Genomic DNA, 16,170 nt, shown 5'->3' with positions numbered 1-16,170 from the left:
ATTTTACCTTTACATTTACGTTTAGTCATTTAGCTGACGCTTTCTTTCTTCAGGAGTTTTTTAAAGGTAGAGAAAGACGCCTCTGATCTGGTAGGAACTGGTAGGACATTCCACCGACAGGGAACAACAGATGAGATAATTTTAGATTGCACTGAACTACATGGCTACTTCCTCATGGTAGAACCACATAAACCAAGAAACATGACCAAACCTGAGCAAGTTAACAAAGACTGGCATGCAAAACGCTTGATATGAAGCTCTGTGGAGAATGGACCAAAACGGCATTACGGCTATAACATCACAGACCCCTGATGATGTCCGGGTTATGGTGAGTTCACGGCAATTTTTGCGTTGCTTTACTCGAGTTTACTCATGTTACACGCACAGATAACACAGAAAATATTCACTCCTAATCTGACTTACTTAAGCAGTGTGAAGGGGCTATTTGCTAACATATTTTCAGGACTTACCGGGTAGTCAAATTTCCTCTTTGACTTCTCTAAGCAGTCTCCTTTTTTGTCCAGTCCTTTCCTTGTGAAACTTTGGGTCTCTCTTCCAAGATTTCCCGTAGTTGTTTGCAGTTCAGCAGTTGTCTGTGGGTGAGTGACAACAAAGTTAAAGCTGCTTGGAAATAATCATAGAGAACAAACTTGTGGTGGCTGTTGTTCAATACCAACAGTTACCACGATTTGAACAGATAACAGCCTAGAGGCAAATTAATGCTGTACTTGAGATTTCAGGTAAGTTCTTTTCATTCTTTTTCTTCTTCTTCCTTTCATCACTTTCACGATTCCTTGAACGAGCTGCAAGACTAATCTAAACCCCAAATGGCACTGACATTAAAACAAACCGCCAGCTGCAAACAAATGCTTAACTCATCAACAGCACTGATGGAGCCCTTGTAGGTGGTGGTCATTTTTGTGATTCTAGGCTTGATAGTTGGCATCAAAATGTCAAACGGTTCCCAATTCATCCATCAAATACGGTCATCATCCAACCATAAACCAACTATCATTCGAGCAAAGCCCTTGGACCAGCTGGTGGTAAGCCATTCCTTCCATTTGTTGACATTTTTTACCCCATTACTTGTAGGCAGTATGGATTCCTTCATCCCAGAAGATGATTTCCAACCTTCCCACCTTTCCTACAGTATCAGCACAGCAACGCGCCTATGTTTCAATTAAATATCTGAATCAGACAAGCAAGTCAGTCTTGTTATCTACAATGATTGAGGACCAATACCAACAGAAATAATTTGAAGCCCAATAAGAATATTTTCCGTGAGCCGCAGGGTCATAAACATTTTTTATGTTTGATTTGTTTGATTGTCTGATGTGAAAAGAGACTTTTCATCACCAAACCAACAGCATCAGACCAAGTTCAGCTCTGAAGGATGTTATCAAGGATGGCCTCTGCAATCAGGGACAAATTGATTTGCGGTGTGTGTTAGAGCTGCACACATGCCTTTGCATTCAGCAGAGGTAAAAACCACATTATGGCTATTCCTTGGCCCGTCCTCCTCATCGTCCAGCCATCTTCTCGGTGTCACCGGCAGCATTTTCATGATTCACAAATTGACCTCCTTCTGATGAAGTAAACATTATTTAAGGTTCCGTAATATTGCCAAAGTGTGTGTTTATCATCGAATCCAATCACATTCTTCAGTCTTCAATTGTACTTCATCTCCTTAGCCGTTAAAACTTTTCCATCTGTTGTGCAGACTGAAGACAGGGAAACACAGGTCTGATTAAGGGCAAAAAATAAATCATTGGACAATCCGAAAAAATGTTAATGATGTATTTATAAAAATTGGGGGCCTGACAAATGTTTACTGTTTAACAAAGCTTCTGAATGCCAGCTTTGATTTCATGTTTTTTCTGTCCATAGTTAAAGGATTGTGTCCAAAACTTGAAATTAACACTTGCCAACCTTCCATCAAGTTAATAATGACTTCTGAGGTATTTTTCAAACTCTTAACACGTTCAGTTCTCCATTACTGTTCCATGCTGTTGTGCATTAAAAGCATTTTATCAGCAGTGCGTTTATCATTTACATTGTCTTACACCCCCACAGCTATGCACTGCAGCTAGCCATATGAGCTACTGTCAGTGTCAACCTCCAGTGGCCAGTCTGGCAGGGAACACAGTAGCCTACCGAAGAGGTTTTCTTGCCGGTTTGGCTCCTTTCAGTGCTGAGTCAGTTTGATTAGCTACATGACTGACCGTGCTAACTACTTAGCAATCTTTCCATCAGGAAAGTCTGTAAAGAACCTCAGTAGTCCAGCGTTATTCTCTGGCTGCCAACTCTGTGTCCTGCTAACGGCAGATTAATTTAGCAGCAGCTCATTCTTAAACAGCTAAAACAAAACCAGCAACACATAGAAAAATGGCTGACAAAATATAGAGCAGAGACCAGCTTTTTCCAATAGGAAAGTTTTCCGGGAGATTTAAAACAGCACATGAAGCAAGATACAGCAGCACAGATCTGACGCAATGGCATGGCAGTTAACTAAGTTTATGATTATGGTAAAAGTGTATATATATGTGTGTGTGTGTGTGTACATATATATATATATATATATGTGTGTACACACACACACACTACACATCTTTCCCCCGTTGCCCTTTGTTACGTTGTAACAATCAACACACACACTAGCTTCTGGTGGAGAAACAGGGCGTAATCCGCTACGTCATTATAACAGAGGATGACGCACACTTTTATTAATCTTGTGACGCGGCATAATATGTTTTTATTAATAACATCAATTTATCCGAGTACAACGTCAGGTTCTAGAGAAGAGAAATGAAGACCAAACTTGCATAATTTTTTTCATTTTTCATTAACTTTATTATTATTATTATTATTTTGTTTTTGTAAATATTGGCACTGTTTGCACCTAGTGAGGTGGGACAATAAAATTCAGAAATCAATTTTTTTGGCTTTTTTTTTTTTTTTTTTGCCTGGATTATTGGAATGATCAACAAGCTTAGAGAGAGAACCCCGCGACAAGTTTAGAGACTTGCAAGTGGCTAATCTCTAAACTCTGTAACCTTAATGCTAATGTTTGTTGTGTTTTTTTATGATTCCATTTGTTTTCTTGGGTCTTGTCTGAAAAAATACAGTGAATCAGGCACAGTTCACATTTTAACATGGCAGTTTCCCACTCAAGCTCAGGGTAGGAATCTTAAACGCTTGCATTGATCAGCAACTGACAAAGATAATGGATAGTGAAACTATGTAGGGACATCAGGCCATATTTTAAGGTAATACAACATAATTGATAACCTATTAGCAAATATTAGCAATAAACCACTTCACAGTTACTGTTTGATAGCGTTACATGACACAATAGGAAACATGTAATTTATTTCTGGAATCAAAGCAAATCTTGAACATATTTATTCAGATCTGGAAGTAAAACACACTAGATGTGATCGAGCATGAAACGTAACGTTAACTGTCTAGACGTCTCGTCCTCTGGCTTCAGAAATGTCCCCGGTTGAGTCTGTAAAATTAAAATGTTATGCTCACTGCAACACATATTTCTGCTTCATAATCGTACAGATTACATCCAACACAGCAGTGTCAGCAGTGATTGATTTACACCTTTCCTATCATATCTGTACTTCTATCAAAAGGTAACGTTAGCTGTCTAACTGTAACATACGGGTTATCCATTATGTTGTATTACGGGAATTTGTGGAGGGAAATGATAACAGTCAAGATTCACTACATTTATACAACTTGCAACCTGGAACATAGCATAACATTTGAGCTTCTCACGCTGAATGTGATTTCAGAACAAAATGGCCACCGTGTAAATATGGTGAATGGATAAAATACAGAAAAAAGGAAAAAAACAAAATTTATTTTTCCAATAAATTAAGTTTATTTGCCAACAGTTGGTTTTACATTGTAGTTCGCAGGAACCATGCAGTCAAGCTCTTTATGGCCAATACTAATAATAAAGATATTCCACATCACAGGTCACATACAGAGTTAAATAAACACCAAGCATTCCTCTCTTTGCATTTTACACCAAGGTTTTACACCTTCACATATATACACAAGCTCAACTTAAACCTTGTTCTTGTTTTTCATTTTATTTTTCTGTTGCATGTTTTCATCACCTATCAGGGAAAGCAGTGGTTTTAATTAACAAAAAAGGTAGAAGTAATAACAGTAGAGCAAGGCACACAATTATATTTTAAAGATCTCAAACCCTATTTTGTCCTACACACACACACGTGTCTCAACACCAATCCCAAACCCCAGCGTCACTGCTAATCATCATTTCTGGAGTTGTCTAGAAAATAAAAAAAGAAAACAATACATGGTACAGTAGTGGTGTACATACATACAGCAGAATTAACAACAACACACGTCCCCATCAACAGTCATGAAACAACGCCTACACAACAACACCGTTTCAGCTTTCGCCAACTTTGGTCGTGTTGCATAGATAAAATATCGTCTTGTTTATATGATTTTTTTAAACATTTTTGGACACCTGGTGCAACCTTCAATTTGCAAACGGTGCTGCAAGCAGAGAAGGGATAGGTTTAACACATAGATTTAACTGGACGGGTGTGAATAATATTTCCATCGATTCATAGCACAAAGGCTTTATCCAGCACCATAGCAACAGGTATATCTCATACATATATCATCACAAAATTTCTCAGTTTTTAGAATGAATCTGAATAAGGGTTGGTCAGAAAAGTTATCCTTTGAATCCTTCGGAGCTCAGCAGAATGAATATGCCAAAAAAAAAAATTAGATGGTCTACAGATAATTCACCACAGTATCACTGCTTCTGAAGAAAAGTAATTTTGTAGTTCTCATAAATATGGAAGTTAGAAATGCTTGAGTGTACCACCAAGAAGTTACATTTTAATGGATGAAATATAAACTGTGCTGACTAAAAGTGCTTGATCCTGGCCTTCCCTCTAACATAAGGGTATTTAAGCAGCCATTGTTGATCTATAAACAACTAACAATGTCAACTGGACTAACCAAGAATACTAGATCTTTCGTTGTTGTGGAAACAAACTGAGACAACATCAGATTGCACTTCTCGTCTACATTTGGAGAAGCAAAGGGCTAGCCAGTTAAATGAGGCGGTCTATAGAGGAGTCACCGCAGCGCCACTTCCTGCCTCCACTCAGAACTAAGAGTATATTCATTTCTTGTCCACAGAATGGTGAATACCAACTGTGCTGACTCAGCTGTGAATGCTTGCAGAGAAGTTTTGTTTCTCAGAGGAAACAACAGTTGTGTTCTCCAAATTCAGACAAATTTAGCTTCTCGACTACGTTTGAAGAAGCTTTTGGAAATGGACGACACTGTTGACCTGACTTCAGAGGTGATGACTTCTGAAAAGGCTAAGAGAAGGTTAGCAAGTTGGACTTGCTCTGTCCAAAATGAAATTGAGTCACAATAGCATCATCACCACTTCCCTCCTTAATGATTAAACTTTGCATGTTCAGGTGGTCATCATCAGCTTAGAAAGTGGGAAATTTTTGAATTTACTACCAAGACATTGCACTTGACAAACTAACAACATCAGGGATGCAGAGAGAACAACAGTTGCATTCTCTGAATTCAGACAAAATCAGGCTGTCAACTACATCTGGAGGAGCCTTTGGACCCGACATTAAAGAGTAAGTGTAGAATACACAAAAAAAACTAGACAAAGACTAGAATAGTCTTTGTCAAAGTAAAGATCCAACATCAGCCACAAAGTTGTCGAAGGCTCGACATTCTCAGACAGCAGGTATTAAAACAAAGACTTTGCTCTTTCTGCGTCGTGTCGATTATTTCAACAATATACTTTTGTTTCTACCGCAAAATAAGTAATTGGTCTACACGCCGTCGACCTTACCATATCACATATTCAGCAAGTGAGTGAGCTCTGTGTGGATTTTACAGCTCACAAATCTGATGGTGAAGAAACCAGAGTTAATTACAATGTCCTCTACTACTACTACTCAAAAGTTCTTTCAAACTAAATAATAGAAGAATATCCTTAAAAACGACCCTCATGTTCTTTTCCCATATTGAACAGATGACATTACATTTGAAGTATTACATTAGAAAGATTTAATGCAACAAATTTTGAAAAAACATACTATATTTTGCAAAAAAAAAAGTTTTAACGCTCGCTTGAAGTGGTTGTTGCTTTTCTTGAAAAAGAGTTAATACTCATAGTGAACATTTTCTGGTTTTCTGACAGAATTGGAGCCACTTACTGCTTGGTATAGGCTCAACACGAGCATTTATCTAAATTTCCTGACTGTTTGAAATGTTGACACGTTTAGACAGAGACATGACTATTGTCTGTCTTCCACTAGTTTTCTCCTGAAAGCAAATTAATTATAATTCACACAGCTACAAGAGGTCTTTGTTAGCTAAACATAAATATAGGTGGATTGGGCGTTTAAATCAACATGCTGTCATTTTTTGGTGAAGTTTTGAAGTTTTTGGGTTCCACAGTCTTGCTTGACTCCAATTCAACTCTGGAAATGAATGAGACGTGCACGACTGAATCAAAGTGTACCAACACATGCTAAATAGTTGGTAATGACTTTCCACCTTTTGAGCCCAAATCCTCAGTACTGCTTTTCAGTCAAAATAATACAGTTAAATTTTTGAAGTTTTAGCTTCTATAAATACAGTTTAATACAACTTATTGGCCTCTTTGTATTTTGTACAGATCTGTATTTGATCACAACAACGTTTAACAAAGCTGGATATGCTAATGCAAAAGTGGGTCTTTTATCTTAATATTTGTAGCTTTATTAACACTAACTTGCACAATCTTTTGCAGCTCTCAACAAAGGCAGTATATCTGTAATTCATGACTAGAGATCTGGTAACAGCAGCTTCTTGCCACCTTTTAAATGTCTCTTTATGGTAGCTTTAACAAATTCAGTTGACTTTTTTCAGATTACAGACAGTCTGTGGTTCTGTGATGCCAATATTACACTTTATCTACTACATAGATAACTCACAGGCTGCAGTGTGGTGCTGATACTACAAGAGTGTGAAAAAATCTACTGAGTTTGACTGACTCACAGCAACAGATTATGAATACTGACATTGTCTATAGACACAAAAGAATGAGTGTTATTTCTAGGAAGTAACATGCTACTTGTGCTACAAACACTGCCCCGTACAGTTTTAAACAGTGTGTATATAAGTTGACAGCGTGTTCATAGCAAACCTTTGAGTTTCATCTGATCCCAGGTCAGTTGAACACCATTTCTGACTCTTGGTGTTTTATTTGTCCTGCTTGAAATTCTAGATGAGTGTTGCGTACTGCACTGTTGCAGTTCAGAAGTTCAAGCAATGTTGTTTGTCTGACCTCAAGATGACCCAAAACATGCTTTAAAAAATTATAAAAAAAATAAATAAATGAATAAAAAGATTAAGTTTATATTTTACTGTTCAGCCCAAACTTATGTTATAAACACAACTAATAGATTTTTCTTTGTGATTTCAGAAATATGGGATTCAAACACTTTACATCCATCCTGAACCTGGATCAGAAACTTTTAAATGGTTGTTGGATGTAATGTTACTATATTGTTTTCTTCTTAAATCTTCTAAATCACATCAAAACTGTATTTTGATGTGAACACATTTTCTAAAAACTAACTCAAAAAATATGCACAGACAAACCCTAAAAGCTGCTCCATCACCAATCAGAAACATACTGGACACAAGTTCAACCCTGAAATCAGACTCATTGTTACAGTGAAAAGATCTGATCAAAAGTTTAAGCCAGTTGTATGAAGACCCTGAAACTGCCGGATAAGTTTTCAGTCCAGTTTTTTAACAATCCGTTCAGTTACAGCAGTGAATTTTGGGAGATCGGAGGTAGGGGTGGTGGAGTTGAAGGGCTCCAGGAGCAGAGAGGGGGCAGCCAGAAAGAGGAAGTCAAGGAGAGCGATCAGCTCAGCTGGGGTGGAGATGGAGAGAGCTCCCTCACAGCTGGATCCTGGAGGTTCCTGCTCCCAACACAGGTAGTTTCTGGATGGATGAAAAGAGAGAAAGAGGGGGCTTTTTAAAATGTTGGACACCTTTAAACTCATTTTGTTGTTCAGGTAAACTCACAGCTTAATAAGACACATAAATGGAACACTGAAATATACGTCTGGTGATATTCTTCATTTTTCTTCTCTTCAACAAAAGCAAATAAAGAGATTAAAACTGCCCTGCCGCCACAAATTCTCACTAGAGCTCCAAATGTGGATAAATCTACATTTCCAGTTCTTTTTCACCTTGGTTTTATATCAATATATTCAACTCCACTGTCATACAATCTGTATTTTTTAACATTTAATTTAGTTTTTATCCTCTGTGCATTTTTGCTCGCACAGTTTCCACAGATATTCGATCGTTTTTGTCTGGGTTTTTACAAACATGAGTGAGTAATGAAAACTGAACACACACACACACACACGCATACACACACACACACACACACACACACACATATACATTCCTACCTTACCAACAGTGGACTGTCACAGCACACTCACCAAGTGTGGACCGACATGTCTCTGGTCATTTCAAAACTCACAAAAATAGAATATAAAATGTCCTTTTTTTATGGTGTTTTACACAAGATATTACTGCACATTTGTATTAATATCTTCATCAAACATCCAAACCGCCACATACTGTAGTGGAACTGTCTATTCACGCTTTTTCTTAATGAGTGTTTGTTTACAGCAAAGAATTTCTTTGTTTCTTCCAAAAATGAAAATTTTTAATGTTTTAAACATTTAAATATTTCTCTGAAATACAAATATAATCACGACCACTTCTAATAAATAATTTTTCATCTGAAATTCATTATCAGTGAATGAATTATCAGTGACTGCAGTATTAATCAAGAGGGTCACATGATTTAAAGGGGACATCCAAAATGACCCCTGTTGGTTTGGCCGTCCCCTGTTGGTGAATGTGTAACAATGGTGAAATCCACTGTTGGATAGGACTGCAAGTGCTCACACACACACACACACACACACACACACTCTCTCTCTCTCTCCTGTGTGTTTCACTGCAGACCCTCTGCTGTCTGGGTCACAGAGCACATCATGAGCCGCATTCACGATTGCTTTAATTGCACCTGTGTGTACATTGTGTGTGCATGTGTGTGTGTGTGTGTGTGAACAGGTGGGATAGACTGGGGCACGCCATGGGGGTCAGGACCAGCTGTACGCATCACAGATATGATGTGTGTGTGCGTGTGTGTGTGTGTCCTTTGTCGTGGGTTTACATGCGTTGTGTGCGTGTACACTAAGCTCGAATTTGCACTTTCATGTGTGCGTTTCTTTGCTTGTGAGTGTGTATGTGGGTTTGTCCTCTGGTGTGTGTGCTTGTGTGTGTATGAACAACATGTCTGTCTAACCTGCAGCTGTTGGGCTGTCAGAGCTTTTACCTGGACTCTCATGCCCTGCCCTCAGGTGTGTGTGTGTGTGTGTTTGGAGTATGGGGGCAGTAGGTTTTGCTTAGCCCTCGAGGCACCCATAGGGCGGCCACATCATACACACAAACACACCAAACACACACAGATTGTATCAGTGATGGCCTTTGTTCGTGTTCTGCAGCTTCCTGGTTTGATTTGAGTTTAAAAATAGAAAATATGAAGGAAATCATAATAAATTCACTGCTCGAGTGCGCCCTGGATCATCGTACCTACATTCAGTTTGTGAGATTATACAATATTTTACACTAACTGGACAAAAATATTCTAATAATTTCATTTGTAAATGTTCATGAAGGACTTTCTGTCCCAGAATTCTAAGTGAACTAACGATTCCTCCCTCCCTTGACTTGAACTGAGATAATCAGCTGACAAAGTAGCCTCTGTAGACACTATAAAACATGAACACAGCGTCTCTGATGTCACCTACAGGTTCCTGAAGAGCCATTGTGAAGCTCAGTGTGGGACGACTCTGGCTAATCAAAGATGGTCAAGGAGGTGGAGTGTGAAACCAGTCACCTAAACACTGTTCATTCACTGTCTGTCATGTGTGATGGAGTTTTTTTAGTAACTACCTGGCTACCTGTTTAGTGCTGAAGAGAGCACACCGACCTTCTGATAATATTAAACTCCCTTACATCCTTACGTGTCCGTAAAAACACATCACTCTACAAACACAAGATAAAGGATGTCATATGTCGACAGTCTGACTGTCAATTCAGCATCAATATAATCCGTAAAGATACACTTATTTACATGGGGGCTTATGGAGACTGACTCACTTCTGGAGCCAGCCTCAAGTGGACGTTTGAGGAACTGCAGTTTTTGACATTTCCTGTGGTGGCTTCACTTCAGAGCCACAGAGGTTGTTGCTTTGTGGCCTTATTTGTTGCTCATAAATTGCCCATAAATTCTGCATACAGTTGCGCGAGTCACGAAACATATGGTGTTTGTTTTGATCAGTGAACTCATGCTACATATCGCAGTTTGGTGAAATCCTTTGTTTTCACTTCCGACTTTCTGTGATTGGTTTGGCATCTAGTGACATTAGTACATAATCTCCAATACAGTAATCGCTCAACTAAACAAAGTCTAAAAGCCTCCAGTGATGGATGAATGAAACGTGTGTTATGTGTGTGTGTGTGTGTGTGTGTGTGTGTGTGTGTTAACTCACTCTGACAGCCCTCAAGGTGGGTGGTCTCACTGAGGCTTGGCTCCGCCCTGCTGCTGTTCTGTTGGCATGATGGACGGATGACTGAGAGCGCACCTGAGGGGGAGAGAAAATGAATGAGAAAAAAAAGAAAGAGAAACATGGAACATAAATAAACGATAGAAATCAAAAGGAGGAGAGGAAAAGATGGAGAGAAACAAGAAAACAATGGAGAAATTGTTCAGTCACATGAAATACATGATACAAAAAACAACGTTCCACTTTATTCTTTTCTTTTCGACAGTGAGAGAGGGAGGGAGGTGGGGATGGATGGTGAGAGAGCGAGTAAAGGAGAGAGACAAACAAGAGAAAGGAGAGAAGAATAAATCAAAACGGCATTATCGGGCTGAAACGTTGTTTGTCTTTGTTTTCTAATCGGCTTGTTCTTTCTTTGAGCCCAAACTGATGAAAAGTTGCAAATTAAAACAACGAGCATCAGGCCGAAAACAATTCTCTCCCCGATGCCGCCCCGCTCTCTTAATTGGTTCACAACTAATCGCTTTGTAAAGACTTCTGTAGCTATTATCCCTTCCCATACATCTACCAAAGCTACGAATTTACACACACACACACAGACACACATATGCATATGTAGTCACGCTTACATGCACACATACATGCCAGCGTGCACACATACATCCCCCGCATCTTTGCATTTTTTTTCTGTTTGACGCCCTTTTAATGAATTTATAAGCTAATGAGGAAACTCATACATCAGGAAGGAAATGCTGCTGCAGGTTTGTGTGATTCCTTTGGAAACCTCTGTTGCAACATCTGTTGTACAATTTTGATACAAAAATCAAAAAGGTTAAAATCTAAGATTTTGATTTTTGAAAACAAACACAAAAATAAATCCTTAAAGAAATTGTAAAAATTATTAAAATGAATAAAAATAAAATCTCAACAATTTTGAAAAAAAGATACAATGAAAGATATAACAAAACAATCATGTATAAAAAACGCCAAAAATGCACAAAAAAATATGAAAAATACCAAAATAAAATCTCAACACTAAAAACCCCAAAAAACAAAAATTTGTACTGTGGAAAAATGTAAGTCACTATTGTGGAATAAATATTAAACCTCCTGGTATCATGAAAGTATTACAGCTCTGTCAGTTGTGGTTTACTTCCATAAAGGTCACCAGTGCTGCTAGGGTTGTGTGTCAATTTCCCACTGAAACCATCCCCATTCCCAACCCTGGTTTAATTGAGCTGTAGGCCTTAATTAAGCAAAGAGAAGAAAGCTAGCTAATTACTGCAGAGATCCAGCAAAGGCTTCAAGAGAACAGGGCTAAAAGGGCAATATACACCATGTGACATGCTGCAATGATTTAGAAATTTAGCTACCTTTGTGTTTTTATTTTCTAGTCACCAAAAAAAAAAAAAAAGAAAAGAAAAAAAACCTCTGCTGCGGCATTTTAAAGGCTAAAGGCTTAAGGCTAACAACGGTAATGCTAATGTTTAGCAGGCATTATTTTTTACACTGTTCACCATGTCAGTTTTGTGCATTAGCATTAGTTAGCTCAGTGCACCAAACTAGAAAATTCATTCACACACCTTAAAGCTAAACACATGGCAGGGTACGCCAAATTAAGCAGGCTACTGCGGCGTGCTAACATGCTAGCTAGCCCATATAAGCAAGCCCAAACGTCGTGTGAAGCTAACGTGCGTGCTAGTCGTCAGCTAACTACCAGTTAGAAAGCTAGCTAGCTTGTTGGCTAAATGTACTTTTACTATTAGTTTTTTTAGTACTTTTTACTATTTACTATCCACTCTTGTCTCATGCTGAAAGACATTCTTTATCTCGATGGTAGAGGAATGTATACACAAGCGTATGTTAGCTACGTAAAATTAGTCATATATTGGTCTAATATTACAATTTGCTTTATTTTGGACCAACATTGTCAAGATGTTTCCAGTCAGAGGTGCAAATCTGCGTGTCAACCTTTAGCTATAACTTTAAGTTCTCTCTCTGTAACAAAGCAACATTCAAACTGTGGTAATTCCAATAAAATCATCTGATTCCATGTTGTGACCGCTCTGCCGTCATATCTGTTCATTCTGTACAGCACGTCTTTGCTGTGGGTTGTAATGAACATGTTGCATCAAGGTGCCACCAGCGGGGAGCAGAGTCATTATTTTGATTAATTAATGTGATTTTGTTTCATGGTGCGGTAAAACTTTTATTTATTACACTTTAAACAGCAGAACGGACACGTAGCACACATTAACATGCACTGTGTGAAAACCAACCACAAGCCACTCTGCACCAGATCAGAAACAAAACAACCTCTTCAGCCGAGCCGAGTTCCTCTTTAAGAGGAAGAAGTTGATAAACAGAGGAGGTAGCAAGGTTGCAGAGATGGTAGGAAAAAAAACTCATTTGCATAAGGAAATAGAAAACTTAGAAAGAGCACAAACACGCTAATTCAGCGATGAAATGAATTGAACGATCACTGCGGGATGAGGAACGCTCTCAGCTGATGAATCCTAATGAAATCTGACTGATAGTAATTATGCTGATGTTGTTCTGTGGACCTTAACCTTTTAACTAAAAAAGTGAGAAGTCTGCAGATTCCCCTTCCATTAACACCTGAGGGAGGAGAGAGGGATGATGCAGAGGTGGAGGAGGGAGGAAGAGAGGATCGAAGGAGGGGGAGAAAAAGAAAGTGAAGAAAAGTGAAGAGGAAAGATAACTTGCAGGAGGAGAGTAAGATGAGAGGACGGAAGAAGTACAAGAAGAAGAAAGACGGAGTACAGGTGAGGAGAGGAAAGGAAAGTCATGAGGAAGAAAGTGAGGACACAAAAGGAGGGAAGAAGTAGCAGAAAAAGAGGGAGAATAAGAAAGGTAGAACCTGGGGATTGGTGGGGTGAAGTGGAGAGACAAAGGAGAGAGAAAGTGAGAAGAGAAAAATGGAGGGAAGGAGCATGTGAAAAAAGAGAAATAGAAAGGTAGAACTTGGGGAAGTGACTGGGGAGGATAGGTGTGAAGGAGAGAATAAGGAGGAGGAAGAGGTGGTGGGAGGAAAAGAAGAGGAGTAAGGAAAAGTGAAGCGAGGCGGAAAGATTACCTGCAGGAGGTGAGGAAGATGAGAGGATGGGGAAAGGAGAACAAATATAGAAAGAAGGAGAGTACAGGTAGAGGAGGAAGAAGAGGGAAAAAGATGGAGAGGTAGAGAGCGAGGAAGTGAGGAGAGACAAAAGAAGGGAAGATGGATAAGAAAGAGGAAGTTTTGGGAGGGGATGACTGTGAAGTGGAGAGAATAAGAAGGAGGAAGGAAGAGAAGGAAAGAGAGTACAGGTGAGGAGAGAAAAAGGAGAGGAGTGATGCAGAGGAGAGGAAAAGAAAGTCAGAAGGAAGAAGGTGATGTGAGACAGAAGGAGGGAAGAGAAAGGGAGGGGATTGGAGAGAGGGGTGTGAAGTGTAGAGGTGACAGAGTAAGGAGGAGGAGGAGGAGGAGGTGGAGGAGGTTACACATATCAGCACCTCTCACGTCCGTCCGGCCTCAGAAATGGAAATGAGAGAAACGCACACCGGCCTCATTACATTCATCCCCACTGAGGGGCTCGGCTCGGACTAATACCTGGAGTAGAGAGGTGAAGTGCGGCATTAAGGCCCTGTATAATGTCCTGAGATAGCACATCAGGCTAATACGTGGAACACTAACCTGCTTCTCTGCTGCTGTCTCTGCTTCCTGCTGCGAGCCGCTCCGCCCTCTCCTCCCCTTCTCCTCCTGCTTCACCCGCCGTGTATCCACCTCTCCTCGCCTCTCCCCCTCTTCCCTATCTGCCTCTCTCATCGCCGAGCAGTTAATTTTGGGATTAATACGCGTGGCGGTGGCGGCTGGCTCTTTTGAGGGATTTGTAGCGGAGCTGCAGACACTTATCTTGGTCATTACGGCGCCCATATTGGATTCAAGCGTTTTAGTATCTGCCAAACATTCGGCTGCGGAGGAGTCTATCGGGGCGACACGCGCCCGGGGATTAAGATAAGGAGGCCCCTCATTACGACTCCTCTCCTCCCGCGGCGCGTTGACACTCGCAGCGGCCGCGACTTCTCCTCCAGCGACATCACAGAGGAGGTACAGGTCCTCACCTCGCTTCTCTTCCTCTGCGCCAGAGGACACGGGAGGAGGAGAGGAAAGGTTGTCATCTTCTGGTTTGGAGCCGGGCCCTTGGAGAGAGGCGGAGACGCTGTTCGAGGGCGAGGAGGTGGAGAATGAGCTGTAACAAGGCTCCAGGAATGGAGAGAAGGAGCTCTGGGTTTCCTCAGCGGGACTGGATTCTTGGAAATACTCGTGATCCTGGTTTCTGTCCAACACGGGCTCCTTTGAGGGAGACAGGTAGCTCAGATTATCACCTTTGTTGGAACTAGGCCCCTCTTGAGACAAATATTGAAGGCTGTCGTTTGGTTTTGAACCAGAAAAGTAGGCTAGACTTTTGTTCAGTTCGTAGCCAGGGTCCAGGGAGGACAAACACTCCACATTTTCCTTCTGCAAAATCCTTCGCGGTTTCTTGCTGAGCACCATGCTGTAGCAGAGAGGCGGGCCCAGGTACACCTCCTCTGTACAGGCCGCAAACAGGGTCTCCTCATCCCTGATGTCTGGGCTCTGGAGCGGGGATAGAGAGGGGCTAGTCGGCTCTCCACTGCGGCTACCGTTAGTTTCGGCTGACTTCAGATCTAGAGAGCAGAAGTTGCTCTTGGAGTGAAGGCCAGGAGAGGAGTGCTTGGAAGACGGGGCCGAGTTTGAGGGCGATATTTGCTGTCTGGTGCTCGTGAACAGCTCTGGGCTCGGGCTGTGGAGGCCTTGTGTTGGGGTGACGTAAGACGGGATGCTGTAGGGCACCGGAGTGGAGCTCTTTTCCTCGGAGCACTGGCTGACCTCGCCACAGTCACTGTCATGGGAAGAGAGAGACAGGTAGGAGTAGAAGTCTCCCTTACGAAGGTGGAGAGGCCGGTGGGAGTGTTCGAGGACCTGAAGGAAGAGGAAGGAGAAAGTTTGTAAAGATTTGTTTTTCGTTATCCGGATCGATTGTAAAGCCCTCTGAGAGAGATTTGAGAGTTTAAGGTTTATAATTAAAATTGACTTTACGTTTTTTTTGGTTAAAGAGATTGTGGACAAAAATAAAACTGATGAAACCTAGTAGGATTAATTCAGATTCAGATTCATGAAGGAAATAATTTTTAGTATAACTTTTTTTGGTAGTTTTTTTGGTGTTATATCTACCTGGCCTGTACTGGTTTTGTCTGTTTGGATATGTGTACTTTAAATTATTAATATATCTATATATATATATATTAAACAAAGCTCACACAATCAAATCATTCAACAAACCATCAAGTCTAAGTTAGCATAATAAAATCTCTGTATTTATATTTTACACAGTTTTTCTGCCCGATTTCTTTTTTCCTCTCAGAAATAAAATGGAGACTGAATGCTGATTAGCTTTTAGAT

General features: G+C 40.3%; 1 protein-coding gene across 3 annotated transcripts in view; it reads right to left on the bottom strand.

The window, feature by feature from the left end:
* Nucleotides 1-3,868: 3,868 nt before the first annotated feature.
* The window catches only part of akap6 (A kinase (PRKA) anchor protein 6), a 208,912-nt gene continuing 196,610 nt past the window's right edge, over nucleotides 3,869-16,170 (bottom strand). For all 3 annotated transcript variants that reach the window (XM_019260384.2, XM_019260387.2, XM_019260385.2), the window contains exons 21-23: nucleotides 14,383-15,690; nucleotides 10,677-10,769; nucleotides 3,869-8,037 (exon numbers count right to left, since the gene is read on the bottom strand). In XM_019260384.2, coding sequence (XP_019115929.2) covers nucleotides 7,993-8,037; nucleotides 10,677-10,769; nucleotides 14,383-15,690 — 1,446 coding nt within the window. In that variant the 3' untranslated portion in view covers nucleotides 3,869-7,992. The remainder of the gene's footprint in view (nucleotides 8,038-10,676; nucleotides 10,770-14,382; nucleotides 15,691-16,170) is intronic.

This window comes from Larimichthys crocea, chromosome V (assembly GCF_000972845.2).
Source record: "Larimichthys crocea isolate SSNF chromosome V, L_crocea_2.0, whole genome shotgun sequence".
NCBI lineage: Eukaryota > Metazoa > Chordata > Actinopteri > Sciaenidae > Larimichthys > Larimichthys crocea.
The sequence above is the reverse complement of the archived record's forward strand: the minus strand, read 5'-3'. Positions and strand labels throughout refer to the sequence as shown.